The sequence below is a fragment of the Thermobia domestica genome, chromosome 7 (genome assembly GCF_964235325.1).
Source record: "Thermobia domestica chromosome 7, izTheDome1.hap1.1, whole genome shotgun sequence".
In the NCBI taxonomy this organism is placed as follows: Eukaryota; Metazoa; Arthropoda; class Insecta; order Zygentoma; family Lepismatidae; genus Thermobia; species Thermobia domestica.
The window spans coordinates 112,966,375-112,992,480 of NC_137460.1; the positions used below are offsets into that span (position 1 = coordinate 112,966,375).

The 26,106-nt window shown below is 35.7% G+C and overlaps 1 protein-coding gene across 3 annotated transcripts in view; it reads left to right on the plus strand.

The window, feature by feature from the left end:
* LOC145690356 (WD repeat-containing protein on Y chromosome-like) overlaps window positions 1–26,106 on the plus strand; it is a 156,901-nt gene that overhangs the window by 116,524 nt on the left and 14,271 nt on the right. For 2 of the 3 annotated variants that reach the window (XM_081765172.1, XM_081765174.1), the window contains 5 exons: window positions 945–1,208; window positions 4,669–5,063; window positions 6,176–6,416; window positions 8,542–8,710; window positions 23,420–23,641. In XM_081765172.1, coding sequence (XP_081621298.1) covers window positions 945–1,208; window positions 4,669–5,063; window positions 6,176–6,416; window positions 8,542–8,710; window positions 23,420–23,641 — 1,291 coding nt within the window. The remainder of the gene's footprint in view (window positions 1–944; window positions 1,209–4,668; window positions 5,064–6,175; window positions 6,417–8,541; window positions 8,711–23,419; window positions 23,642–26,106) is intronic. The other variant, XM_081765173.1, reaches the window with a different exon arrangement.

Below are 26,106 nucleotides of genomic sequence, written 5' to 3' on the forward strand. Positions count from 1 at the left end.
ACCACGGAGTCACCGCGGCTCCCCATTAAAATTTAATTTGTTACAACATTCTAGCATAAGAAAAGATGCTGGAAACATTTGGCCTATACTTCTACTACAAATCCCAGGTATTCGGAAAATTTTTATGTTTTCACCACGCATATATTAAAGATTTTGTAGAAATGTACACGATTATTCCTACAGAATTACTAATATGTAGCTAACATTTAATCTATGTTTGCATGTGCTTCGTTTGGTTTTACGACTCAACTCAACTCTCAACATGAAATGCACTAATTATTTAGAGTCTCTCTGTTTCTAAGTTTAAATTCAAATTAGTTGTAGTGATAGTAGCACACTGCGGATATACAGATTACGGGAGACTATTGCGAAGATGGTTTCTTAAGATTTTGGGAGAATGTTATGAAGATCCATCTTTTAGAAGTTCAATTTACCAAATCACTCGAAATATCGCCAACAAACTATAGAAAACAGTAACGAAGTAGAAGAGAAATCGAGGGTGATAGGAGTTTTAATGAAATTTAATGTTAATGGTGAAACTACCAAATATATCTGCACGTAATTTACAAGAGATTTAGGCTAAAATAATGTGTTCCGTAAGGAGTTTCGGCAAGGGCAGATTTATAACTTACTCCAGCCAGCAGAAGTGTTTCATCTTATCTTTTTTTCACTCTGTTAATAATAATCCCCATTGAAAAATACTTCAAAACAGGGCAAGTTCGATTCGATTGTAACAACCACGAATTGTAATGCAAAGATATTCACATGTCGATGGCACGATGCGAATGTAAAATAAGTATTTTATGAGATTATTTTGTAGGATAAAGATTTCTCATACATTTTATCGTTGAAATGAATGAAGATACTTATTTTCATATAATTTTACTTATTATAACTAAAAAGTAAAATTAAACGTATTAATGTCACAATTCTTTATTTAACAGTGAAGTGACTGACGTAGTGTGGATAAAGAGCCGCATATTGGTTGTCGGATGGAACAAGATAGTGACAGAATTTGCTGATTCTGAGGGCGCAAAAGAAGGCAAAAGATGGCAGAGTCGACACTTGGATGATTTATTGTGCATGGCATGCAAATTTCCTGAAGCTCTTGTTACCTGTTCTTATGGTGGTGAAGTTATTCTTTGGAAATTGGAAACGGGGCAACCATATCAACGATATATAGTACAACCTCTCACACGAGCCAAAAGGTATTAGAACTTATGAATGAATGATTACATATTTATAATAGTTTACATCTCAACAACATGCCTCCAATAATTAAGCTATCACAATACTGAATGAGTTCATTTTTTAAGTGCATGGATTACACTGGTCGGCAAAATGAAACTTTTTTTCGCTCCCACGAACGAAAATATGTGATTCCTATAGGTTTCCAGCTCCTGAGTTCGAATCCGTAACCCGTTTTTCTCCAGGACGTACCAGTTTTCAGGGAGGAAGGGGGTGTTTCAATATGCACCCAAAGATGCTGTTCTCCACCCATAATAATTTGCACGTTATAATTTAAATATCAATATAAATTATGCATATAAAATTGCAAAAAAGTTAAAGTTTAACACTTACGTGTCACTTGGTTTTCCTACTCCTCTTGTAATTACTACAGGGTGTGTCGCGTGTCACATTCCAACAGAAGTCGGCCAACATATTCACACTCCATTTATCGCTGTAGCTCCTCTCCATGGTAGCTATTTGCTGGTGAAATCTTTCCCCGTGTTCGTCAGAGACCTCCCCCAAACTGTACATTTCAGGGAAGAAGTCCAGGTGGCAATGCAGGAAGTGTAACTTTAGGGACATATTGCATCCCATGTTACGAAATGAAGTAATTAACCTGCCCACAATGTCTTTGTAATCAGGTGACTTATGATTTCCTAGAAAGTTACTGCATACTTCTCGAAAGGCCTCCCAAGCCTCACTTTCCACTTCATTAAGCTTAGAAGAAAATGTAGTATCCTTAAAAACGTTTCTGATTTGAGGTCCCGTATCACCTTGGCCTCGCTGAGTCTTGGGAATAGTTTTCTGAGATGATTAAATGCTTCACCATCCCGGTTCAGGGCCTTGACGAAGACCTTCATGAACCCTAATTTGACATGAAGGGGTGGTAAGAATATTTTCTCCGGATCCACAAGACGTCCATTAGCCACGTTTCAGCTGCTAGTGGACCCCTAAACTTTCGTAAATTTTGCTAAAATTTTGCACGAAGTATTAACTCTCGAAATGGAACAAAACTGACCTAGCGACAAGAATCCTCGGTTAATTTTTCAAAATTGTGGGAGGTTTGATGCACCCTAATATATATATATATATATATATATTTGGTCTAGGAATTAATTCGTGCGGGTGGACAAGAGATGGCGCAACGAACGGAGCGTCCCTCAGTTCCGTGTATCCACACATGTGTTGCAAACCCCTGTCATCGCGTATCGTTCGTAGTATAGGGCAGTGGATTAAAGCGTCAACAACACCAGTTTGTAGTTAAGTGAACATGGCGCAATTTGTGCCTGATAAAGTGTTTTTGCGGGGTGTCCTGCTGCATTACTTTAACATGCAGAAAAGTGCAACTGAAAGTCATCGTATTTTGGTGGAAGTGTATGGTGACCATGCTCTAGCTGAGCGAACGTGTCAGAAGTGGTTTGCACGGTTTAGAAGTGGTGATTTCGGCTTGGCAGACCAAGAGCGAGCTGGACAGCCAAAAAAATTTCAAGACGAAGAATTGACAGCATTGCTCGAGCAGGATTCGTGTCAAACGTAGGAACAACTTGCAGCAGCATTAGGCGTTGATCAAACAACAGTCTCCAAACGCTTGAAAGCCATGGGAATGATTCAAAAGATGTCACATTGAGTTCCACATGAATTGAAAGACAGAGACGTTGAAAGACGAAAAACCATTTGCGAATTGCTGCTTCAACGACAGAGCAGAAAGGGGTTTCTGCATCGAATTATTACGGGTGATGAGAAGTGGATCCATTACGAGAACCCTAAACGAAAAAAAAAACCTGGGTGAAACCAGGTGAACCAGGTCCATCACAACCAAAACGAGATATTCACTGTGCAAAGGTTATGCTGTGCATATGGTGGGATATGAAAGGTGTGGTGTACTATGAGCTGCTGCAACCGAGTGAAACTATGAATGAAGAACGTTATCGACGACAATTAATGCGTTTGAAGCAAGCTCTGGCCAGAACACGACCAGAATGGGAGAACAGACATGATAAACTTATTGTTCAACATGATAACGCTCGCTCACATGTCGCAAAACCGGTCAAAACCTATTTAGAAAATGTCGGATGGGAAGTTTTACCCCACCCGCCGTATTCACCAGACGTTTCTCCTTCGGACTACTACTTGTTCGATTGCATGAACAACGATTTGATTGGACAGCGGTTTACTTCTTCAGAAGATATCGAAACATGGGTCTCTGACTGGATCGCTTCCAAGGATGAGGACTTCTTTCGCCACGGAATCCGTACATTGCCTGACAGATGGGCGAAAGTGGTGGCTAGCGATGGACAATATTTTTCTTAAGGTATTTATGTATTTTGTGTTTGTACTACAGCTTCAATGTGTGCGTACCAACCGCACGAATTAATTCCTAGACCATATATATATATATATATATATATATATATATATATATATATATATATATAACTATGTAATTGCTCTATTAATTTCGTTTATTTATTCCATGACCATCTGTAAATGTGTTTGTTATGCTGTCTGAGTAAATGTGCTACTAATAAGGTCATATCTTTTTCAGGAATTTTGATCAATCTAAATTATGAAGTTTATATAGGGTCTAATTTTGATTCTCCTTTATACATTTTTGTATATGATGTCAGTATTAACTGATGAATTATTATTTTTTGTACGGATGAAATTTTCATTTACTAAACTAAAGTTATATTAAATTCTTATACTCCATGTCCGAATGTTTTTCTCTTCGTTGTTTTAGATTATTATGTTCCATAGCAGTATTATGGCATAATCTGATTTTATCATGATAATTGACTAAAGGTAAACCCGGTGCCGATTAATTTTGGATCATAGTTTGGTCATTTCAGTAAGGCGCTTCATGATTTTCTTCACAGTGGTTATATTTAAGAACAACGTTGAGATATTATCACCTGCAGCCTTCTATCCAGCAAAACATCACACATCGCGTGGAAAGAAGGGAGTTGGGATGGACTGAAGCTGGTGTGACCGGTATTATGGCCGTGGGATGTAACAAATTTTAGTCCTCAACCTTAGGAAAACCGCCCAATGCTTTTAGTCTTTGTCTCAATTCTCTATTTCACCACACCAAAAGACTGTTTTCTTTTTGAATGTGCTCTATATAACCATTGTTTTTATAAGCTTTTTTACGGTTATTATTCATTGTAAACGTTTAATAATGAGTTATGTTAAGTTCTTACATGAAAATAGCTTTTTGGCACTATTACATTAAATATTCTTGATAATGAACATAAATGGAACAGTATATATACTATATATGCATATTGAAGAGATACGTAAAAATGTTAACTGACCGGAACATAAAAAGCGAATTAATTACCTTATCGCAATTGTTCGAAGTGGAGTTATTCATGTTGTATTCTTTGTCTCTTTCGTAACACTGTAATTAATCATAAAATATCTTTTTGACTTTTATAGATCATTTGAGGGTCAAGAACACATTTTCGAATCAAACACTTACTCTACAATGACCACACATTTTGCACCAGATGATGAACCTGGAAACAGATTCGAGGATGGAAACGAAGCAAGAAATAGACTGAAGGTAGATTACAAAAAGAGATTTCATATTCCGTTGCCTCAAGAGCATGAGAGGATGCGTCATACTGCAGTTCACGCGGTATGCTTTCTGGCCAGTAGGCCAATGAATGATAATGTAGGAACTATTGCAGTTGCCTTGGCAAATGGAATTGTTCAGTTATGGACTCATGGTAACAAAGGTGGATTTATAGATCAGTTCAGAGCTATCCACACTGAAGGAGATTTTGTGTGTGCCTTGAAGTCAGATCCGGAAAATGAATACCTTTTTACCGGTAAGCATGCAAGCAATATTGCAAATGAATTAATTCAATTCTCTAAATAGTCATCAGTAGTAGTTTCAATTACCATAATAATCTTTGAGTTAGTAATAAATACAGGGAGGAAGACAGATTCTTAGTAAAGAATAATAATATATCTACGTGTTCTGATACAATCGAACTTAAAGTCATTTTTAGTAGTTCATTTACTTGTATCTATAAAATATTAATATTTATTTGAACATATTGAAAGAACACTTTTAAGGAGTTTGGTTAACCACAATTCCTTTATATATTTTACACTGTCCGTATGTCCGTCTATTCGTCCAGGAGACAAAAAAAAAAAAAAAAAAAAAAAGAAAAAAAAAGAAAGAAAGAAAAAGAATTACTAGATGGGACAAAATAAATTTTGGCCAGGACACAGAGGTCCAAAAGTTAGTAATCAAATTCGTTGGTGGAGGTGATACTTAAATCAAAAGTGAAAGAAATCCAGTTTTAACGTTGATCAATAACCATTTCCAGTTTTAACGTTGATCAATAACCATTTCCAGTTTTAACGTTGATCAATATGAAGCAAAAACTGTAATAGATGGCGAGAAGCTGTTTTCTGTAATACATTAAGCATCCCACGAATACACTTTATTTTCATCTTTAACTCTCTACTAAAAGTGGAGGTGATAGAAATTCGGTATAACTTCCCGATTCAATATTGATTAACATAGAAGAAAACCGATAAGAGAACGCTAGAAGTGTTTTTCTTGGAATCGGTTTAGCTTTCTAAGAATAGGTATCATCTTTTCTTACCCCACTGTTCAAGCCAAAAGAGCAGAAATCAATTAATTGCGATTTTAACATTGTCTGCTATAGAGTAAAAACGGTAATATATATTGAGAAACTCTTTTTGCAATCAATTAAGCATCCCAAGAATATAGTTCATCTTCACTATAATCTTTCTACTGAAACCGGAAGTGATAGAAATATACTATCACTTCCGGTTTCAATATTCAGAAAATATTAATCCTATTCATGCTATTCAAACCAGACGTAGTGTAGACGTGACACTGCTTTCTTAATACTGATTAGAATTTATTTTGACAACACATTTTATTTTCTTTTTTTTATCCTAGGTGATACTCGTGGCTATTTAAAAGTTTGGCTTATTAAAAATTATGGTCTGCCAGATCCTCCAAAAGTTTGTGTGCCATATTATCGCCTACTATTTCCTTTCATGATAAAGGATCGATTTCTGGGACGAGCTAAAAGAACGGTTAGAGACCAACCTTTGCCGATGTTGCTGTCTTCTCACAGAGCTCATTTGACGACAATTCTGCATATTGAGTATGTTAGTTATCTTAAACTTATTGTTACGTAAGTTCCGTTTTATTTAACTTCAATTAAGAATATTTAATAGTTATATTAATTTTAAAGTTAAAGAGAATGCATGACAATGGTAAAGGCTTATATTAGAAAGGAATTAATTAACTTAAGAATATATTGGTATACCTTTTTAACGTGGGATATTACATACAGATATAGGCTACATGTACTGTTTGAATTTCTAGTCTAGGAATCTTACTTTTATCTTCTCCGTTATGAAATACGTGAAATACTTTACTTCTTAACTTGGATCCACGTTGACGAGCTGCATCCCTCAAGCATCAGCGCTTAATGAACACTTCTTTAAACCTATGCGTCACTCAAGTTGATAACCAGTTGAGAATGCTCCAAGAGCATTACCAGAACGAACTTAAAAAAAAAAAAAAAAAGAAACGAATGGAGAGATGGAGAGGGAAGGATAATTGTGATTGTTCTTACATGTAAAACTAAATATATTTATCTGCACCTTCTGTTTCTTACAAAAATTTGCAAAATATTATCTCTGTATTACTTACGGTTCCCGAGATATGGCTCCTTAAATCTCCCGATATCTGAATTTTTTTGGCCAATATATGGAGTACGGTAGCCAGTTGGCCAGTAGCCACCAGTTACTATTTGGCACCAAAATGTTCACCATCCTCTTAGGTACTGATCAACACTAATATCATCTTTCTATGACTTACGATTCCCAAGATATGACTCCTTAAGTCTCCCGAAATCGAAACTTTTTGGCCAATATTTCAGGTACGGTAAGTGATGGAGAGATGATATTCGAGTTGAACAATACCTAAGAGGATGGTAAACATTTTGGTACCAAATAGTAACCGGTGGCCACTGGCTAACTGCTCATTGGCCAAACCAGTGACCATTGGCCAGTAGTCACCGGTTACTATTTGGTATTAAAATGTTCACCATTTTCTTAGGTATTGATCAACACTAATATAATCTTTCTGTGACTTACGATTCCCAAGATATGACTCCTTAAGTCTCCCGAAATCGAAACTTTTTGGCCAATATCTCAGGTACGGTAAGTGATGGAGAGATGATATTCGTGTTGAACAATACCTAAGAGGATGGTAAACATTTTGGTACCAAATAGTAACCGGTGGCCACTGGCTAACTGCTCATTGGCCAAACCAGTGACCATTGGCCAGTAGTCACCGGTTACTATTTGGTATTAAAATGTTCACCATTTTCTTAGGCATTGATCAACACTAATATAATCTTTCTATGACTTACGATTCCCAAGATATGGCTCCTTAAATCTCCCGAAATCGAAACTTTTTTTGACAAATATCTCGGGAACGGTAGGAGTGACGCGAAAAATTCCAACACTTCTTTGAGATAGTTTTTGATGCTGTATCGAATGGAGAACTCAAAATTGAAAAATTTGCAAACAATAGACACACAGACGTAGAGAATTCAGTAACGAACTTTTTAAGTTCGTTGAAAATAGGAACCACATTAGAGAAGTCATGGAAGAGTTGATAGTAGCAAATAATTTGTTCTTCTAGATATGTTACGGGCTTATATTTTTTTCCTAAAATAATCATTATTATTTAAAAAAAATACTGAACTGCTTACATTATGTTGAACGCTCATTTTTATTCCGAAAGCCTAACATTGTCAAAATATTACTAAACATCCAAAACTTTAAAAAAATAATTGAGTGCTTGTACGCTGTACAATATTTTGAAAAATGTTATTTTTTTTAAAAAAATTCTTCAATCCCAATCCCAATGCCATAAAGAAAATATACTTTATCTTTTGTCATAATCATTTTTTACGTGGTTTATATTGGGAAATTTTCTAGTATGTAGGCTACATGTGTAAACTTGCTACATGGTGTGAATTTTCCAGCTTTCCCCTTATACGTACTTGATGGATCGCAACCCAAACAATAGGGTTACTTTTCCAAGTGAAAGTAAGATACGTAGCAAGTTTTATCAATATCAAATAAGTTTTACGAGAGTTGTGAAACAGACGGAGAGACGCATAAATGCTAATCGAGTCGAATATTAGAAGCTTTGCATCATATTATTATTATTATTATTATTATTATTATTATTATTATTATTATTATTATTATTATTATTATTATTATTATTTGTTGCAGATCTAGCTCAGATTGTTCTGTAAGAGTATGGACACTTACTGGTCTTTATATGGGTACACTAGGGATGGCACGTCCTTGGCCTAATATGTCCAAAGCTTTGAACCCGGACTTAATTGACCCACGAGCTCCACCAGATATTAAGAGACAAGGGTCTTTCTCAACTATGAAGGTAAGTTTCTTGATGTTGAAAGACTAGAGCTAATGAAATTAAATTAAACAAAGTCGAATAAAAAGATAATAGTAATTCATTTTTTTTAAATACAAAGGTCGCAATGAAAGTTTCCGGAAAATAATAGGACGCAAGAATATCAAAGTACAGCAATTTTTACTTGCTTTTCGAAGTATTTCCCCTGTGCAGCAATGCATTGTTTCATCGATCCCACCCCGTAGTTGGTACATGTGAAACGTGCAGTTTGTATACCTCAACACCTTGTTCTGCAGTGCAAAAGCGCTTCGCATGCGCACATGTTTTTATTGTTGGGAACAAAAAGGAAATCCCTAGGGGCTAAATCAGGAGAATAAGTAGGATGTATCATGACTTCAACGTTTCTTTGGTTCAGAAAATCACTTGTGGCAGCTGCTGTGTGTGAGCTGACATTGTCGTGATGCGGAATGATTTGATGGTTGGGGTTGGACTGTTTGCTCATTCAGTACTTCTGGTGGACATATGGTTGCGTACTATTCTGCATTGACTGTTCTACGATTCTCCAGTAAACAGTTGCAATATGAACTCATTTTCCAAATAATAATAATAATAATAATAATAATAATAATAATAATAATAATAATAATAATAATAATAATAATAATAATAATAATAATAATAATGATGATGATGGAATCATTTGTTTTGAGATAATGCGTGCACGAGTAACTTTGGTTGGTTTTGGTTCATCGCGGAACACCCACACAGCAGATTGTTGCTTTGTTTCCGGTTTATATGCATAAATCCACGTTTCATTACCTGTTACGATCTTAAACACCAAAATAGGTAATCTACACCTGTACCGTTTTGTCATAGCTTTGCACTACTTCACACGGGCTTTTTTCTTCTTTTTTTGCTTGAGTTAAATTGTGTGGAATCCAACGAGCACAACATTTTTTTCACACCTAAATGATCATGCAGTATTGTTTGTATTTGGATCATACCAATGCGTAAAGTACCCTGAATTTCGCGATAAGTCACATGTCGATCAGTGTTAATTAATTCACGAACAGCTTCAATATTTGAGGGCACAATGGCTGTCGATGGACGACCTGCACGATCCTCATCACTCAGGCTGAACCATCCACATCAGAATTCTTGAAACCAACTGTAAATTATCGTCTGGGATGGGGCTTCATCAGGAAAAGTAGCAGTCATCCGACGAACACACTCTTGCTATGTTAATCCTTGGCGAAAATCATAATAAATCATGGCATGGAAGTGCTCTCTCGTCAGGTCCATTTTTGATCACGACCACCTCACTTCAAATTGATGCCCTGCAACGAGAAAGATTCCGACTTACGTACATAGGTTTTGCAGTTAGAGTGAACAAAGAGGTAGTTCATAACTACAACAAAATCTAACATATTACATGGTTCCCAGTACGTGATTCCTGAAACTTTCAGTGCAACCCTCGTATAATAGAGAAAAAGGATAGTAACACACCGTTCACACACGTTCAGATATAAGTATCCATGCGTAGATCAATTGGTCTTCAAACGTATTTTACCATAATGTTTTAAAAATGTGATTAATGTTTTTAAGTTTGTTTATCAATGATTACAGTTATGCATAATTTGTAGACACAATAATATAGAAACAATTGAGACATTTACAGGATAGGTATCAATAAAAGAAGTCTCCAATTATCTTAATGTTGGCACATAAATACAAGCGTGTTCAGATGAAACCTGTCTGTGATGGAAAACAAAAATACAGGTCACCACGGAGAGCTGTAACGGATGAACGATACACATATAATCTTTAAATAGCTCCCACTACCCACAGTCCTTCGAGAACGGACGTCACCCCACTTCCCCCTTTAGAATATAAGAATTTAAAAGGAGAGAGAAAGGAGAATTCCACTCCCCCACGGCTGAGAATAATGACGACGTGAAGAGTGAGGTTCAATACTGGAAAAGGCTTATACTGTATGCAAAATATCCTATTAAGATAATCAGGAGAATTTCTACTACTACTTGTAAATGTAAAAAGTTTTCTAACAAAATGGAAAATTTTATTATAACAAATCCGAAACGTGATATATAAATATAAATATAGAAAACATTCAACAAATTTAACAAGTAAGAATAGCATTAATCGAAATCTCCGTTAGCAAGCAACATTAATTTTCCAAAAGTATTTTTTTTTCAAGTGACAAAAGTTTCTGAAGTAAATACTATAACCAATCGTAAATCCAAATGTAGAATTTAGAAACCTATGCAATAATTTCATCAAAAATGTATGGAACTCGAAGTTACTGCAAAGTGGCTTTCTTTGGAATGAAAAATGTGGGAGGAAAAGATTCCTTATATATGGGTCAAAATACATGAGTTACGAGCAACAGCTCATCTGTAACTCTATAGATTCCTCTTTTTTTCCCCTTTTTCAAAGCGGACCAAAGACATATTCATTTGAAGTCTCCACTAGCCTTAATATTTTCCGTAATTGCAATATATTCAACTTCCTAACTAGCGACTTTTAACTAGTTTTTCAAGGAAAACAAGAATCAGCATGTTTTCAACAAAAGGCATAACTTTGCCTACACAAAACCATGTACATTAACTGATCGAATTACTATTTTACTTTTTTTCTTCTCTTTCGCAATATTTTAGAAATAAATGCTTCCAAATATACTGAATAATAATGATATCTTCTGAATAACAACCATAGTCAGGAACTGTTATAGATTTCAAAAGAAGTTAACAAAATTATACGATTATACGGAAAGAATATTAATTTAATGACCCATTACTTATTCGAAGGACCTAACACTCTTACCTCATTTTATACACTGCAAAGCGCTTCAGTCTTAGAACAAGAACATCGGATGCAACGTGACGTCATCCCGAACGCCACGACTCGCACAAACCAACCGAAGGTTAAGCAGTGCTTCCAACTCCAAGAGAAATAACCAACTTAACAGTAAACTGGAGTTTCATCTCACAAAATTTTCCTTTTACAAAAATTTCATTTTATTATGAAACTTGGGTGGGTTACATAATATCCGAGGGTCGGTCAAAAAAATTCCTATCCATAACAAATCCCAAGTTGAATAATAAAATAATTTCAATACATTACCAAATCTTCCATAAATATTCAAATGCTAACGCCTTCTTTACAAACTTCTACAGTAATTTTCCAATTCCTTACACAACAGACACAAATATTTCTTACAAAAACGAACATGGCATTTTATATGTACATATGGTCTTTCAATATTTTCTAGCCAAACTGTATTTGGTGTAGGTTTAGAAATAAGGCGGTATGGGCCTTCCCACTGAGGGGCGATCTTAGGATTGAAATGTTTCTCTGCTGAAATTTTCATGAACCTTTTAACCAATACTAAATCATCAATATTTAAATTAACAGGATTATGTTTTTGACTATATACTTTCGCACTATGTTTCCAAGCGCGTTCAATGTTATTATTTATATTGACTAATTTTTGCTCTTTATCCTGGTCATCGTCTAAAAGATCTAAATCCATCAACCATTTAACATCTAATGGATGGTAAAATTTCCGTCCCATATAAAGTTCACATGGACTGGTCCCAGTAGTTTCATTCATACTTATGTTAATAGTAAAAGCAATTTTAGATAGTAATTGGGCCCAATTCTGTTGAGACTCATCAACATAAATACGAATTAAATTTTTAACCGATCTCACCGTACGTTCGGCTCTGTTCGATTGAGGGTTATATGGGGAGAATTTTACACTCTGTATACCATAGCTATACAAGAATTTCAAGAAGTAATCACTCACGAAATAAGAAGCGCCATCATTTAGGACTTTACCAGGAAGGCCGTATCGAAGAAATAATTCCTGTAATTTATTACAGATGATTTTTGAGGTTAGTCGTCTTAAAGGTTCTAAAAAGACAAAACGACTATAGGCGTCAGTGACAATTAAAATATATTCAAATCCCGAACTACTAGGCAATTTCCCTGCAATATCAATAAACCAGGTATAATTTGGATGCATTACCTTTTTTGTAAAATATTGACCCATAGGTTTTCGATTAGAATCTTTACAGGTTTGGCACAAATGACAAGATTGTATAAAATTCTTAATGTCAGAATATAAAGTAGGCCAGGTATACTTTTCAGCGACCTTAGCAATGGTTTTTCAATATCCCATATGCCCTCCATGAATTATTGGACAATGAGAATACTCAATAATCGACTAAATTAAAGAATTAGGTATTACAATTCTAAATCCATTATTCCCTTTACCTTTTGTCTTTTTAAACAAGATCTTATTTCTTAATACATACGGAGGAACTTCTTCCTTTCGCTCTAACCTATTGATAATCTCTCTTAATTCAGGATCCTTCCTCTGGTGATCTGTAAGAGGCACATTAAACACAGGATTTTGCCAAAAATTAATGAAAGACAAATTTACTGTTTTATTATGATCTTTTATGACTTCCATTGTATTATCGTCTTTTGTATAAAATTCTAGATGGTTTCCAACCCTTGAAAGGAAATCGGCTATACTATTTATTTTTGATCTTACATGGACTATACGAAATTTAAATCTTGAGATTTTCTCTAACATAGTTCCATATCTCCTTTGTCTTTTATGGTTATTAAGTAACCAAGTTAAACTCTTACTATCAGTATATACTACAAAGGTAATTGCCAAGTAATACTCGAATTTTCCCAAAGATAAAGAAAGAGCCTTAAGTTCTAATTCGTATATATTTTTACTCCAATCAGATTGTGGAATTGCCCGACTAAACATAGATACAGGTCTAAGATTCCCTTCCGAATCGTATTGGCTGAGAACCCCAGAAAAATGACGCAAAAAGCTATCACAATGTATTACGAAGTTGGAATTCATATCTGGGACTTTCAAAATGACCTGACTACAAAAGGCATCTTTTAATTTTTGTAGGGCTTCATCATGAGCTTTAGTCCATTTAAAAGGCTTTTTTACATATCTTAATTCTTGAAGGGGAGCAATTAACTCTGAATACCCATAAATAAATTTTGAATAGAACGAGAAAAATGAACATATTCTGTTCACTCCTTTTCTGTTCTTTGGTTTTGGAATCTCCTGGATAGCTTTAATTCTCTCAGGGTCTATTGACATGTTGCCATTTTCAAAACGAAACCCTAAATATTTAATACTAGTTTGAAATAGACAGGACTTCTTTTCTGATATAGTAATTCCCCAATTTCTTAGTCGAGATAATACCTCCTCTAATAGAGCTTTATGACTCAATATCTTTGCTAAATAAAATTATGTCATCAAAATATATCTTTAAATTCTTACCAACCCTTCAAAGACTTTTGACATCAAATTACTTAAAACAAAAGGTGATAACACTAATCCCATTGGTACTGATTTATATCGATAGATTTTGTTTTTTGTCACAAAAGCAGTAATATTTCTACTCTCTTCAAACAGAGGAATTTGGTGAAAACAGGATTTACAATCAAGTTTTGAAAAAATATTATTGTCCGAAATACTAGATATTACATTCTCCATGTTAGGAGAAGGATAGCAATTTACCATCACCTTTTTGTTCACTTCTCCGTATGAAATTACAAGACGCCTGCTTCCGTCTGAATTTGTTACTAAGAAACAGGGCGATGTGTAAGGAGAATAATCTACTTCCTCTATAATATCGTCTTTTAAAAGCTGGGCAATAAAAGAATCTAATTCCTTTTGCTTATGCGTTGGAAGTTGATAACGTTGCAATCGAATGGGAGTTTTATCGGCAAGTTCAATTTTGTACGTAAAGTTTTTTACTCTACCAATTTTGTTTCCTATTACATCAGAATATGAAGTTAACAAGTTATTAACATATTCCTGTAAATTAGAATCACATTTTAATAATTGATCAGTAACTGTATAATTACCTTGAGATTCCTCCGGTCTCATCTCCGGTGGATGCAATATGGACTGATCAAAAACGAATTCCACTCCTGGGTCAAACATGATGTTAACTCCGTTATCTCTGGTTACTGAAGTCGATGGAGTCAAACTCTGATTGGAATTACCAAAAGATCTAGGCTGAGGTGTAGCTTTCGGACAACCAAGGTCACATGGCGGCTGCTTTCCACTCACCCCATTCCTAGAAGTATATGCAGAAGCGAGAGAAGTCTGGGCACACAAAAGTTCATCAGCTCGGATCATAGGAACCACTAACTTCCGAGCTTTTATATTATATAAATTACCAGAAATGTCTATTATGGCATCGTATTTTGTATGAAAGTCATTTCCAAGCAGAAGATCAAACTCATTAGAGTCCACGATGAAGAAAATTTCACTAAATTGGTGTCTTCCAATTTTAAAATATAGTCTTACTCTCATATCCACTGTAACTTGGATATTTCCTAAGCCGATCGTCTGAACGTTCACCTTTTCTGCTTTTATTTTACACTTTTTTCTAAGTTCATCATAAAGATGTCGAGCCAAATAAGAGTTCGTACTCCCAGTATCAATTAAGCACTTAAAACGCATACCCGTAATGTAAACAGGAATCGCTAACATTTTTTTCAAATTACTATCATTTTGTTTTACGTCTAAGTTATTTTGAGTTAAGTACTGAGATTCTAAATTATGGTTATGAGAAAATTCCGCCTTATCAAAATTTTTATAGTTAGATGGTAAAGAATACATAGCTGGAGAAACTAAATTTTTATGCAAATTTATTGGTTCACGCGATTGCAACACTACTTGCTGTTTTGTGTTCTTCGCTCCGATAAAGGAAGATGGTTTACGGGGTGGTACCAAGTCCCGTACGCTACTACCTTGATTACGTAATTTATAATAATCTTTCCTATACCTATGCAAAGCATCATAGTGTTCTGCAGCTAAATACAATTGATTTAAATCGATAGGCATACCTCTTTCAGCTAGAAATTGATGGGCAGAAGGCGTTACCATATTAGTGATTAAACTACAAATGGTGGCTTTATCAAAGAACATATCAAGTACGTGAATAATCGATAAATTATTATCTACGAACTCATATAATGAATGATCCTCCCGCATGGGAACGTAGAAAAATAGTCGCATGAATTGTGTTCTACCAATAGTGGAAATAAATCGCACCACTAAATGTCTACAAACTGTTTGCCAAGGGGAAGCTTCCCCAATAAACGATTGTATCACTTCTTGCATTTCTCCTTTTGTACGAGAAAGACAAGCTACCAACACAAGATCTAAAGGCAAACCCTTACCTCTGACAATACTATCAAGTTTTAATAAAAACTGAAATGTGGACTCTGTATTGGTACCATCTATTATAGGTAGACAATAAATATCATGCAACAAAGATTTATAGATTCCTTCCGAAGCAAATTTCTCAAAATTTAAATTTAATGAAGCTGCCATATTAAATGGTCGATCTCTATATTTATTTTGAAAGCTCTGACTCCCTCCTACTCTTAAATTAGGCGAGGAATTCGCAAACCGTGAACTGTGTCCCACATTACTTTGTGAATTCACGTTATAATTTTGATCCTGAAATGGTCTACTTTGACCACCTAGTAAAGGTTCGTGAGGATTCACTTGAATATAGGCTGAAGGCCTTAAATGATCAAACATAGGATTACTAAATTCATAAGAATATCCAAGAAATTCATCCCCACTAGAACTTGAAGAATCCGAAAATCTATACTTTACATGTGTCTCCTTTGACTGTGCCATCCTTACAAGCACACCACAAAATATTGAGCACAAAGAAACCAAAAGAATAATTACTACTATTTTTACAACCTTATCAATAATTTTTTGCTTATTACACAATGACCTACTAAACCACAAATTTTGTATCCGACCCCGGCAACACTGTATTAAGTATTTTAAGTCAACATTCATATACACCATTTATATTAACTCAACAAGAAAGGCATAGTATAATAAAAATATGTTATTTAATTTTAGAGGTTAATTTCACCAAAGAAATACACATAAATTTTAGAATATAAAGGGAAACACTTTTGGCTGGACCTCCCCGAACCGGACCTCGAAGCCAGCATAAATTTGTCTTTCCAGGGCAGTGTATAAAATTTATTTTATTTAAAAAATTATATATGTAACGGATGAACGATACACATATAATCTTTAAATAGCCCCCACTACCCACAGTCCTGCGAGAACGGACGTCACCCCACTTCCCCCTTTAGAATATAAGAATTTAAAAGGAGAGAGAAAGGAGAATTCCACTCCCCCACGGCTGAGAATAATGACGACGTGAAGAGTGAGGTTCAATACTGGAAAAGGCTTATACTGTATGCAAAATATCCTATTAAGATAATCAGGAGAATTTCTACTACTACTTGTAAATGTAAAAAGTTTTCTAACAAAATGGAAAATTTTATTATAACAAATCCGAAACGTGATATATAAATATAAATATAGAAAACATTCAACAAATTTAACAAGTAAGAATAGCATTAATCGAAATCTCCGTTAGCAAGCAACATTAATTTTCCAAAAGTATTTTTTTTTCAAGTGACAAAAGTTTCTGAAGTAAATACTATAACCAATCGTAAATCCAAATATAGAATTTAGAAACCTATGCAATAATTTCATCAAAAATGTATGGAACTCGAAGTTACTGCAAAGTGGCTTTCTTTGGAATGAAAAATGTGGGAGGAAAAGATTCCTTATATATGGGTCAAAATACATGAGTTACGAGCAACAGCTCATCTGTAACTCTATAGATTCCTCTATTTTTTCCCTTTTCAAAGCGGACCAAAGACATATATCATTCATTTGAAGTCTCCACTAGCCTTAATATTTTCCGTAATTGCAATATATTCAACTTCCTAACTAGCGACTTTTAACTAGTTTTTCAAGGAAAACAAGAATCAACATGTTTTTAACAAAAGGCATAACTTTGCCTACACAAAACCATGTACATTAACTGATCGAATTACTATTTTACTTTTTTTCTTCTCTTTCGCAATATTTTAGAAATAAATGCTTCCAAATATACTGAATAATAATGATATCTTCTGAATAACAACTATAGTCAGGAACTGTTATAGATTTCAAAAGAAGTTAACAAAATTATACGATTATACGGAAAGAATATTAATTTAATGACCCATTACTTATTCGAAGGACCTAACACTCTTACCTCATTTTATACACTGCAAAGCGCTTCAGTCTTAGAACAAGAACATCGGATGCAACGTGACGTCATCCCGAACGCCACGACTCGCACAAACCAACCGAAGGTTAAGCAGTGCTTCCAACTCCAAGAGAAATAACCAACTTAACAGTAAACTGGAGTTTCATCTCACAAAATTTTCCTTTTACAAAAATTTCATTTTATTATGAAACTTGGGTGGGTTACAAAGCACGACACACATACAATAGAAGAGTCAAAAGTGTGACAGATCTTGAAAGTTAGTAGTCACCATGGTGGTTGTGCTTGAGACAGGCATCCCACTGCTTCACCAGGAGCGAATTTCAACCGAGAAGAAGGAATTCGGCTATTCACTGAACCATTTTATCACTACACCTTTCACCCCATCATCGCTCTGAAACAGTTTCATGAAGGGTCCGAATGAGTTGAAAAGTCACGTGATAAGTCCGAGCTGTAGGGCCGGTAAAGTAGAACCTCCCCTCGTTTTTTCTTAATGCCTCCTGCACAATGCACGTCACATGAGGGAGAGCATTTTCATGAAGATAATGACGTAATACATCAATTCCCAAAACGTTTCCTTCCTATGTTGCATGCAATTTGTTGAGCGTCGCAGTGTAAGGCTCTGCATTAATTGTGAGGCCGGGTTTCTTGAAATTTAACAATTGTCTTTTAGGGCCAAAAATGCCATAAGCATAATCTTGTCTGGGCGGAGACAGATGCCTTCACTGCATGGTTGCTGTTTTGGTTGAAAATTCGAGAACGGTGGCACACGTTTAATCCCCTGCCGTAATGTACAGAAAAAAGTCGTTGCCGCAATGTACAAAAATGACGGGCCCGTACATTTTGCCTATTACTTCGACTGTGGGAATTATCGGGTGTTATCGGGTGTTTCTACAGGATGTATTACCTGGACTTTTGGAAAACGTGCTACTCGCAAACATACAACGTATCTAGTATCAACAAGACATCGCCGCCGGGAAACTAGGAAAACCAAGGTCGTACTCAACGATATCTTCGGCGATCACTGGATTGGCAGGGGTGGACCTCATCCGTGACCACCTCACTACCCCGGCCTCGTACCAGTAATTTCTTTTTGTGGGGAGAAAAGAAACAGCCCGTGTATGATAACCTCGTGGAAAGTGCTGAGGATCATTAGTGACTTGCCACATGGACTTACGCCTACCATGCAATCTGTGCTTCGCCGATATCAGTTCTGTATTAAAGTCAATGATGGAGATATTCAACAACGTCTCTGAATATCCCAGTGTTTGTATGCCTTTCGCTGCACTGTATGGTGTATTTTATTGCACGGTACTTGTAGTGAATTTCCTGGAACTTGCTGTTATTTGATATCTATGAACGGCGGTTGTGGGCTTTTCTGAGGCATTCCTTCCAGATTTCCTATGCCTGGAAACGTTACTTGCCATCGTGAATGTTTCTTCTACTTTTTTCGTCTTCATTCCTTAGCGGATTAACCCCTTGCTTTGGAAAGCACTCTTGTATATGTCTGATAACATGTGTGTTTGACTTTTGTTATTCCTACTGTAACATAGTCTGTACACAATCGGAGATTTACGACATTATTTTCCCTGTTCTTCCTGTCGTTTGTTTTCTTTTGGGAAAATGTTTCAGTAGTAGTGAGACATATGACAAATTGTTTTCGTTTCTTCTTCGTTCTGGACTGTGCACCGTATGCAACATACGAATTTGCGGAGTTCGTTTCCACATTTTGAGTTCGTACTATTGTCTCCGAATAAGTAGGACATGATAAACGTTTGTTACCTCCAAGTTGTATTAGAATTTGGAGCATGTATGTTATAAGCATGCAGAGAGTTAATTTCCTATGTTTTGAATGTGGAATAATGTCATAGATGACGTGGGACATGGATACAATCAGCGACACAAATACGCTAATTGCCGCCCGAGGCAAGAAATTGCCTTAGCGCCCCCCTGACCAACCAAACCCCTAAATATTTGCCCAACTTTGCGACCTTCCATTCTGGCGCCCAGGGCACAATTCCCGTTTGCCCCTTAGTTACGTCACTGGATACAATTGTGTTATATTACGTTGTTCCAGAATGTAGTCCATGTGTAATGGCAAAACTTACAGTTATTTTCCTGTTTCAAGTGTGAAACGGTGTCCCAGCAGAAGTGGGGCATGCATACAATTGTCTTACTTTATGCTGTACAAGAATGTGATCCATAAGTACTGGAAGAAACAGTTATTTTCCAATGTTTCAAATGTGGAACGGTGTCCCAGCAGACGTAGAACATGTTGACATTCATCGTCATTTTTCTTGGCAGTATGTTATCACAATAATGATATTCCTTTTCTTTCCACAAGGAGCTTTCCCACTTTGTGAGTCCTCTTGCGCAATTGCAACTGGGTCTCCGTTGATGCATCATTCTTTGTATGCAACCTTGCACAGCATCTTGGATCAGTTTGCGGTAATATTACGGGCGAATTTCCAATCCCTTTTATGTTCTTGATGCTACTCCTAACATTTCCGTCGCTTTTAACTTACATTTACTAGAGCACATTTTGGTCAATTTTCATTCCGTGTTTCCACACTGTGTATCATCCTATTTTATGTGTCGTTCTCTACCGACACTGCAGATGTATTCCTAGACAATTCGGCTGCAATGTTACTACACTTAGTACTCACAACATCACTGTTGGCCATCATCCGTATCTGGCGATTATGCAACCACACATAACGGTAATGCAAACATCCGCCACTTTGTATTTGTTTCAGATATCGACTTAATACACACAAATTATTATTATCAGGTGGGAACCCTATCCAATCCATTTAGACAAAGCTTTCATTAGTAGATTATCCGGAAATCCCCACCTTCTTTTCGGAAATCTCTTGCGTGTGCATTGTACGGTTCTGCCACAGGCATATTTCAATAGAGCAGGTATAACTCTTATGTTAATTTTTACCCGCCCTCTCTATGTTGGATAGTTTCCGCAATATTGGCGTCCGAAAATCATTTTCCCACGCTTTCGGCACCTTGTAAGTCCGAAATCATAAAATCTGCGAATGATTTCGAGGCACAACTCATTCTTCCCTCAGCGTATGCAGTTGTTAGTTGAATGTTAGTTCGGGGCCTTCAATTACGTATTTGTTATTTGTGATCTTACGTAGACGCACTTTTCATTACCATTAAATTAGGAAGAGAAGGTAATATTACTATCAAACTAAAAAATTATCACTTTTATTCAACAGGATGGACAAGCAGAATTTCACACATCATTTTTTTTTTTTTTTTTTTTTGTTTAGCGTCCTAGGATTATACAGTGCTGAAAATTGGTATAAATGCAGAGAGGCATGTGAAAATAGAAGAAGGTAAGAATGCCAAGGATAGATAAAAATGATATATTTACAAAGTAACATTGTATTCTGTACAGAATCAAAGGCATATCCTTTTCAAGTAGGTCAATGACATCGTTTTCCAGAAAAAGAGAAATAAGGCGATTGTCGGGTGGAAATTGATATAAAGGCACCCAGGTTTACTTGTTGTTTGGCACCTTCTACATGTTCAGCACTACTCCTGATGCGCCTCTGAAATAAACTGACACAATGTGATAAAAGAAGCGCGGGTGTGAACGTCTGTGCGATGTTGTGTAGGCCGTGCCGCGTGGAAAAATGTTTCGAGTGAGAAACAAGCACCAATCTGTGCGTACAAGGAAATTGACCTGTCAAATAGGCAAATTGAAAAACAGTTAAATCGTTCAAGTTATGCAGTTGATAATTACATTCGGTTGGGCGCACAATACGGAAAAAACTCGGAGGCTGCGAAACGATTAATTATGCGCAAGACAAAGATCGGAAATATGTCTTCTTCCCAAATTGTTGCTGCTTGCAAGTTACTTGTCACACCCAGAAGAGTGCATCAAATTTTGGCTCAAGATCCACATCTTACCTTCAGGAAACGCAAGTGCAAACTATTCCTTAGCGCGCCGCACAAGCAGGCGAGACTGCAGTTTGCGAAAATGCATATGTCGTGATACCCGAATGGAATTGTGTTTAGTAATGGGAAGAGGTTCAATTTAGATGGTCCGGATGGTTGAATTGAGTTGATTTTGAGTTTAACGTCCCGTTCAGCAGTGAGGCTACATGAGACGTGGACCTACTGATTAACGTGGAATCCGAACCACATGAGCTCCTGCCGGGAATCGGACCAGGATCTCCCACGCCGAAGCGCGTACGCTAACCGCTTAGCCACGGTGGAGCTCGTGGTTCCGATGGGTTTCAATACTATTTGCATGACCTTATGGAAGAGGAGCAAGTGCAAATGATCAGAAATTTTGGTGGAGAAAGTGTTATGATTTGGGCAGCGTTTTGTGTTAAAGATACATCCAACATTGCATGGCTCAACACCAAAATGAACTCATCGGTGTACACAGAGATGTTGGAAATAGAATTGCTTAAGATGTATGACTATTTCTATTTCTATTGCTTAAGATGTTGGACAATCAGAAGCTAATTTTCCAGCAGCACAACGCTGCTATCCACAGTGGAGTAGCAACCCGACAATGGTTTCGAGATAAAGGCATCAAGGTTATGGAGTGGCCAGCGAGAAGTCCGGGTCTTAACCCAATAGAAATCCTATGGGACATCCTTGCGCGCAATATTTATCACAATGGACGGCAGTTTGGGAGGATTTTTGAGTTGAGAAACGCGATACGAGAACAGTGGTCAGCGATTCTGCGGCGATAACTAACAGATCTCACAAACACAATGCAGAAGGTATATTTTAACTCATTCAGAAGAAGATAGGATCAATCAATTACTGAACATTTATCTTCCATTCTGTGCTGTACGTTATACTTTTATTTTTTGCCAAAGACATTGGGTGCCTTTATACTAATTTCCACCCGAAAATGATGGTCTCATTTCTTTTTTGTGTAAACTACGCGTGCCATTGACTTATTAGCAAAATATATGCCTTTGATTTTGTATAGTATTCAATGTTATTTTCTAAATGTATCGTCTTTATGCATCTTCGCTACCCCTGCTTTCTTCAGTTTCAAACTTGATCTATGCCTTTATACCAATTTCCACCACGGTATGAACCGAGGCTAAGGGAGTCGGCGATGATGATAACGAATAAAACGATGGAATGAAGAAAGTAGGAGGAAACGGGAGAATTCTGAGAAAATCCACGCATACAATGTCTGTTCACCGCGAGCTGGAATCAAACCAGAGACCCCACACATCAGAGGTGGGAGTTCTACCACTGAACTGCTGCGGCTTCATGTTTTTTGTGTAACAAGTTTTCTTTAGATACGCTGAAGAAGTTATAAAAGTGCCTCGAAGCCGTTCCCAGATTTTGTGATTTGGGATGTTCTAACGTATGAGACCTTTTATTTACTGTTAATAGATATGCATCCCATCGAACCAACCCTGTTAGTAATTAAGTGAAAAAAACGTTTCATTAGCAATCAATTTTCAAACATTAACTTCTCTCTTTGAATTATTTAGTAAAGTTTAAAGCATAAAACAGATTAGCATTGTTTAGTTATAGCTTTGTGATTTATGAATTATAGGTGCTCACCAAAGGAGAAAACCAATTAGAAGTGGCGCTAGCACAAGAAATTAGGAGGAAAAGAGAAGCAGGATTGGAACTTCTCCCTTTGTCAGAATATGAAGTGAAACATGGGACGACAGGGAAGAAACTAGTTGAGCCTCTAATGGGGAAACAGTTTGCTCTTCCACCACGAATTCTCCACATGCCGCCTAAGCCTGTGATAGATGTTACTTATATGAAGGTAACTTGTTCGATTGATCTTTCGATCTCGAAACTTACAAGTAATCAATAAGAAGAAAGTTTTTCATTACTGAATTAGTCGTTAAATGTTATATTTAGTGAATAATAGTTATTTCTTTTATATTATTATTATTATTATTATTATTATTATTATTATTATTATTATTATTATTATTATTATTATTATTATTATTATTATTATTATTAAGTGCAGTTTAAAAAATCCGTAGTTCTCCCACACTCTTACATTCCAAAGATCAGTTATTGTTTTTTTTCTTTTTTTTAATGCGACTGAATTTAATTATTGACAACAAAACACAAAATCCGATGATATCCCCTTTTTCCCCATAGATATTAAATATTCAAATCTTCAGTAATTTAGTATGCTTCTTTCATATGTCATTCAAAGTTTTCTTCCTGAATAATATTCAAGAAGATACTTTCTTTGGTTCAATTGGAATAGAGTTCTCTTTTTTTTTTTTTTTTTAAGAAAAAAGAAACAAAGAAATTACGAATATTTGTAGACTAGTTAAAGTACCTTACTTGAACCTACAATCACCTATAAAATAGTATCGTATGTGAACTATTTGGATAGAAATCCGGACGCTGACATACAGTATATGCAGAAGATAAATAAACATATCCACTATAGGGGCTAATATCTATACTTATGACAACCTTATTCATTAGATCAGATTAGTGTAGATAATTGACTTAGTTTGAATTGGCTTAATTTATTAAATACAACTGGAGACATCAGATTTTGTTAATCACCCAATGGTGCTGGGACCTTTTGCTACTTAATGCATAATGACTAATCATACTCAAATTAAGAAATAAATTTTGACGGAACAAAAGATTGGCAATTTTGAATTGAAAATAAGCAATGTGCTATTAAATTATGAGCCAGCTCTGTACTCACCAATTTCTTTCGGCTATATTAATGGAGTAGATTTTGCCTCTTCATTACACACTCTCAAATCCTCCACCTACCAGGCCCGTATCCAGGGAGGTTCTAGAGGGGTCAGGCCCCCCTAAATTTTTACTTGCCCCCTCTAAAATTTTCACAGTAGTCTTGCAAATTAACTATAATATGGTGATGAACTACAATATTTTTTGATCGGGTCCCCACTAACTTTCACCGCTCCCCCTACATTTTCGGGCCGGCCACGGGCCTGCCACCTACCTTCCCTTTCTAGTTTTGGTGGTGTAATTACCTTAACATTGCAAGAATTTCCTGATTGTTCGGAGTAGAAAGTGTTTATGATTTAAACCCACATAACATAAATTTTGTTTCTCATAGAAGGAATGTTCTGTCTACACATAATTTTAAGTTGTTACATGATTTTCTTAATTGTTCTAAACATATGTGAACGACCTGTAGCACCAACCTGGGAATTGCATTTTGTTTTTCATTTAAAATATGAAAATTTACAAAGTATTGAGGTTAATTAAATATCTTTTCCCTTTTACCAATTAATTTCTGTCATGTTACGATAGTAATGTCAGAAAATAGCATTATTTTGCGCAAATATGAAATGCACGTCTGTTTGAAATTTGTCTATAAATGCTTAAAAGTGTATATAGTTACACTGATGATGCCTTGTGCGGTAGACCACGGATGAGATACTTTGTTTCATAATATACGACTGAATTTAATTATTGGCAATAAAACACAAAATCCGATTTCATTGAAATTGAGAGTTTTCAACATAAAAAAAAATCATTACTATAGGAGTAATTCTCAAATCTTCAAGGAAACACGCCATTTTTACAGTTATTTTCTTTTTTCTTTTGCACGGCTGTTATCTTGAAACGTATTCTTATAGTTGAACATGAACTGAACTTACTTGTCCTTGACAGATGTCAATCGCAAACAATACACAATTTTAAGAAGTCTTAAAGAAAGTAAAACCTTATATTTCATATAAATCTAATAATTTCAAACAAACATTGAAACAGATATTGAAACATTTTTTTTAAAAAAGATCTCGTTCCTTCAGATTGATTTCTCAAGACCAAGCTATAGACCTCATTGGAAAAACTCAAACAAAGTACATGTCATCTTCGATGAAAATTGAGTACTTCTTAAAAAAATTTAAAAAAAAAAAAAACAGTGTTGAAATGGGTAACTTACTTTGTCCATGATCCGGTAGCAGTCAGATCCATGATCCGGAGAGCCCTGTAACCTGATGTAATTCATGTACGATGAAACATCGTCATACACCTAAAGGATATGTATGAGACTGCTAATGTAATTCCAACACACATAATTTTCTCCTTTTTCTGTCTCTTCATACTAAATCTAGAATTTTCTTCCTTATTGTGTTGATCTGTGTGTATCAAATCATTACACTAAAAGTTAACTACAAGGACAATCAGAGTGAAAATGTATGATAATCACAAAAAAAGCTACGTTTTTTCCTATGGGGGATTGTCAAAATTTATCGAGAGAGCCTGTAAAAC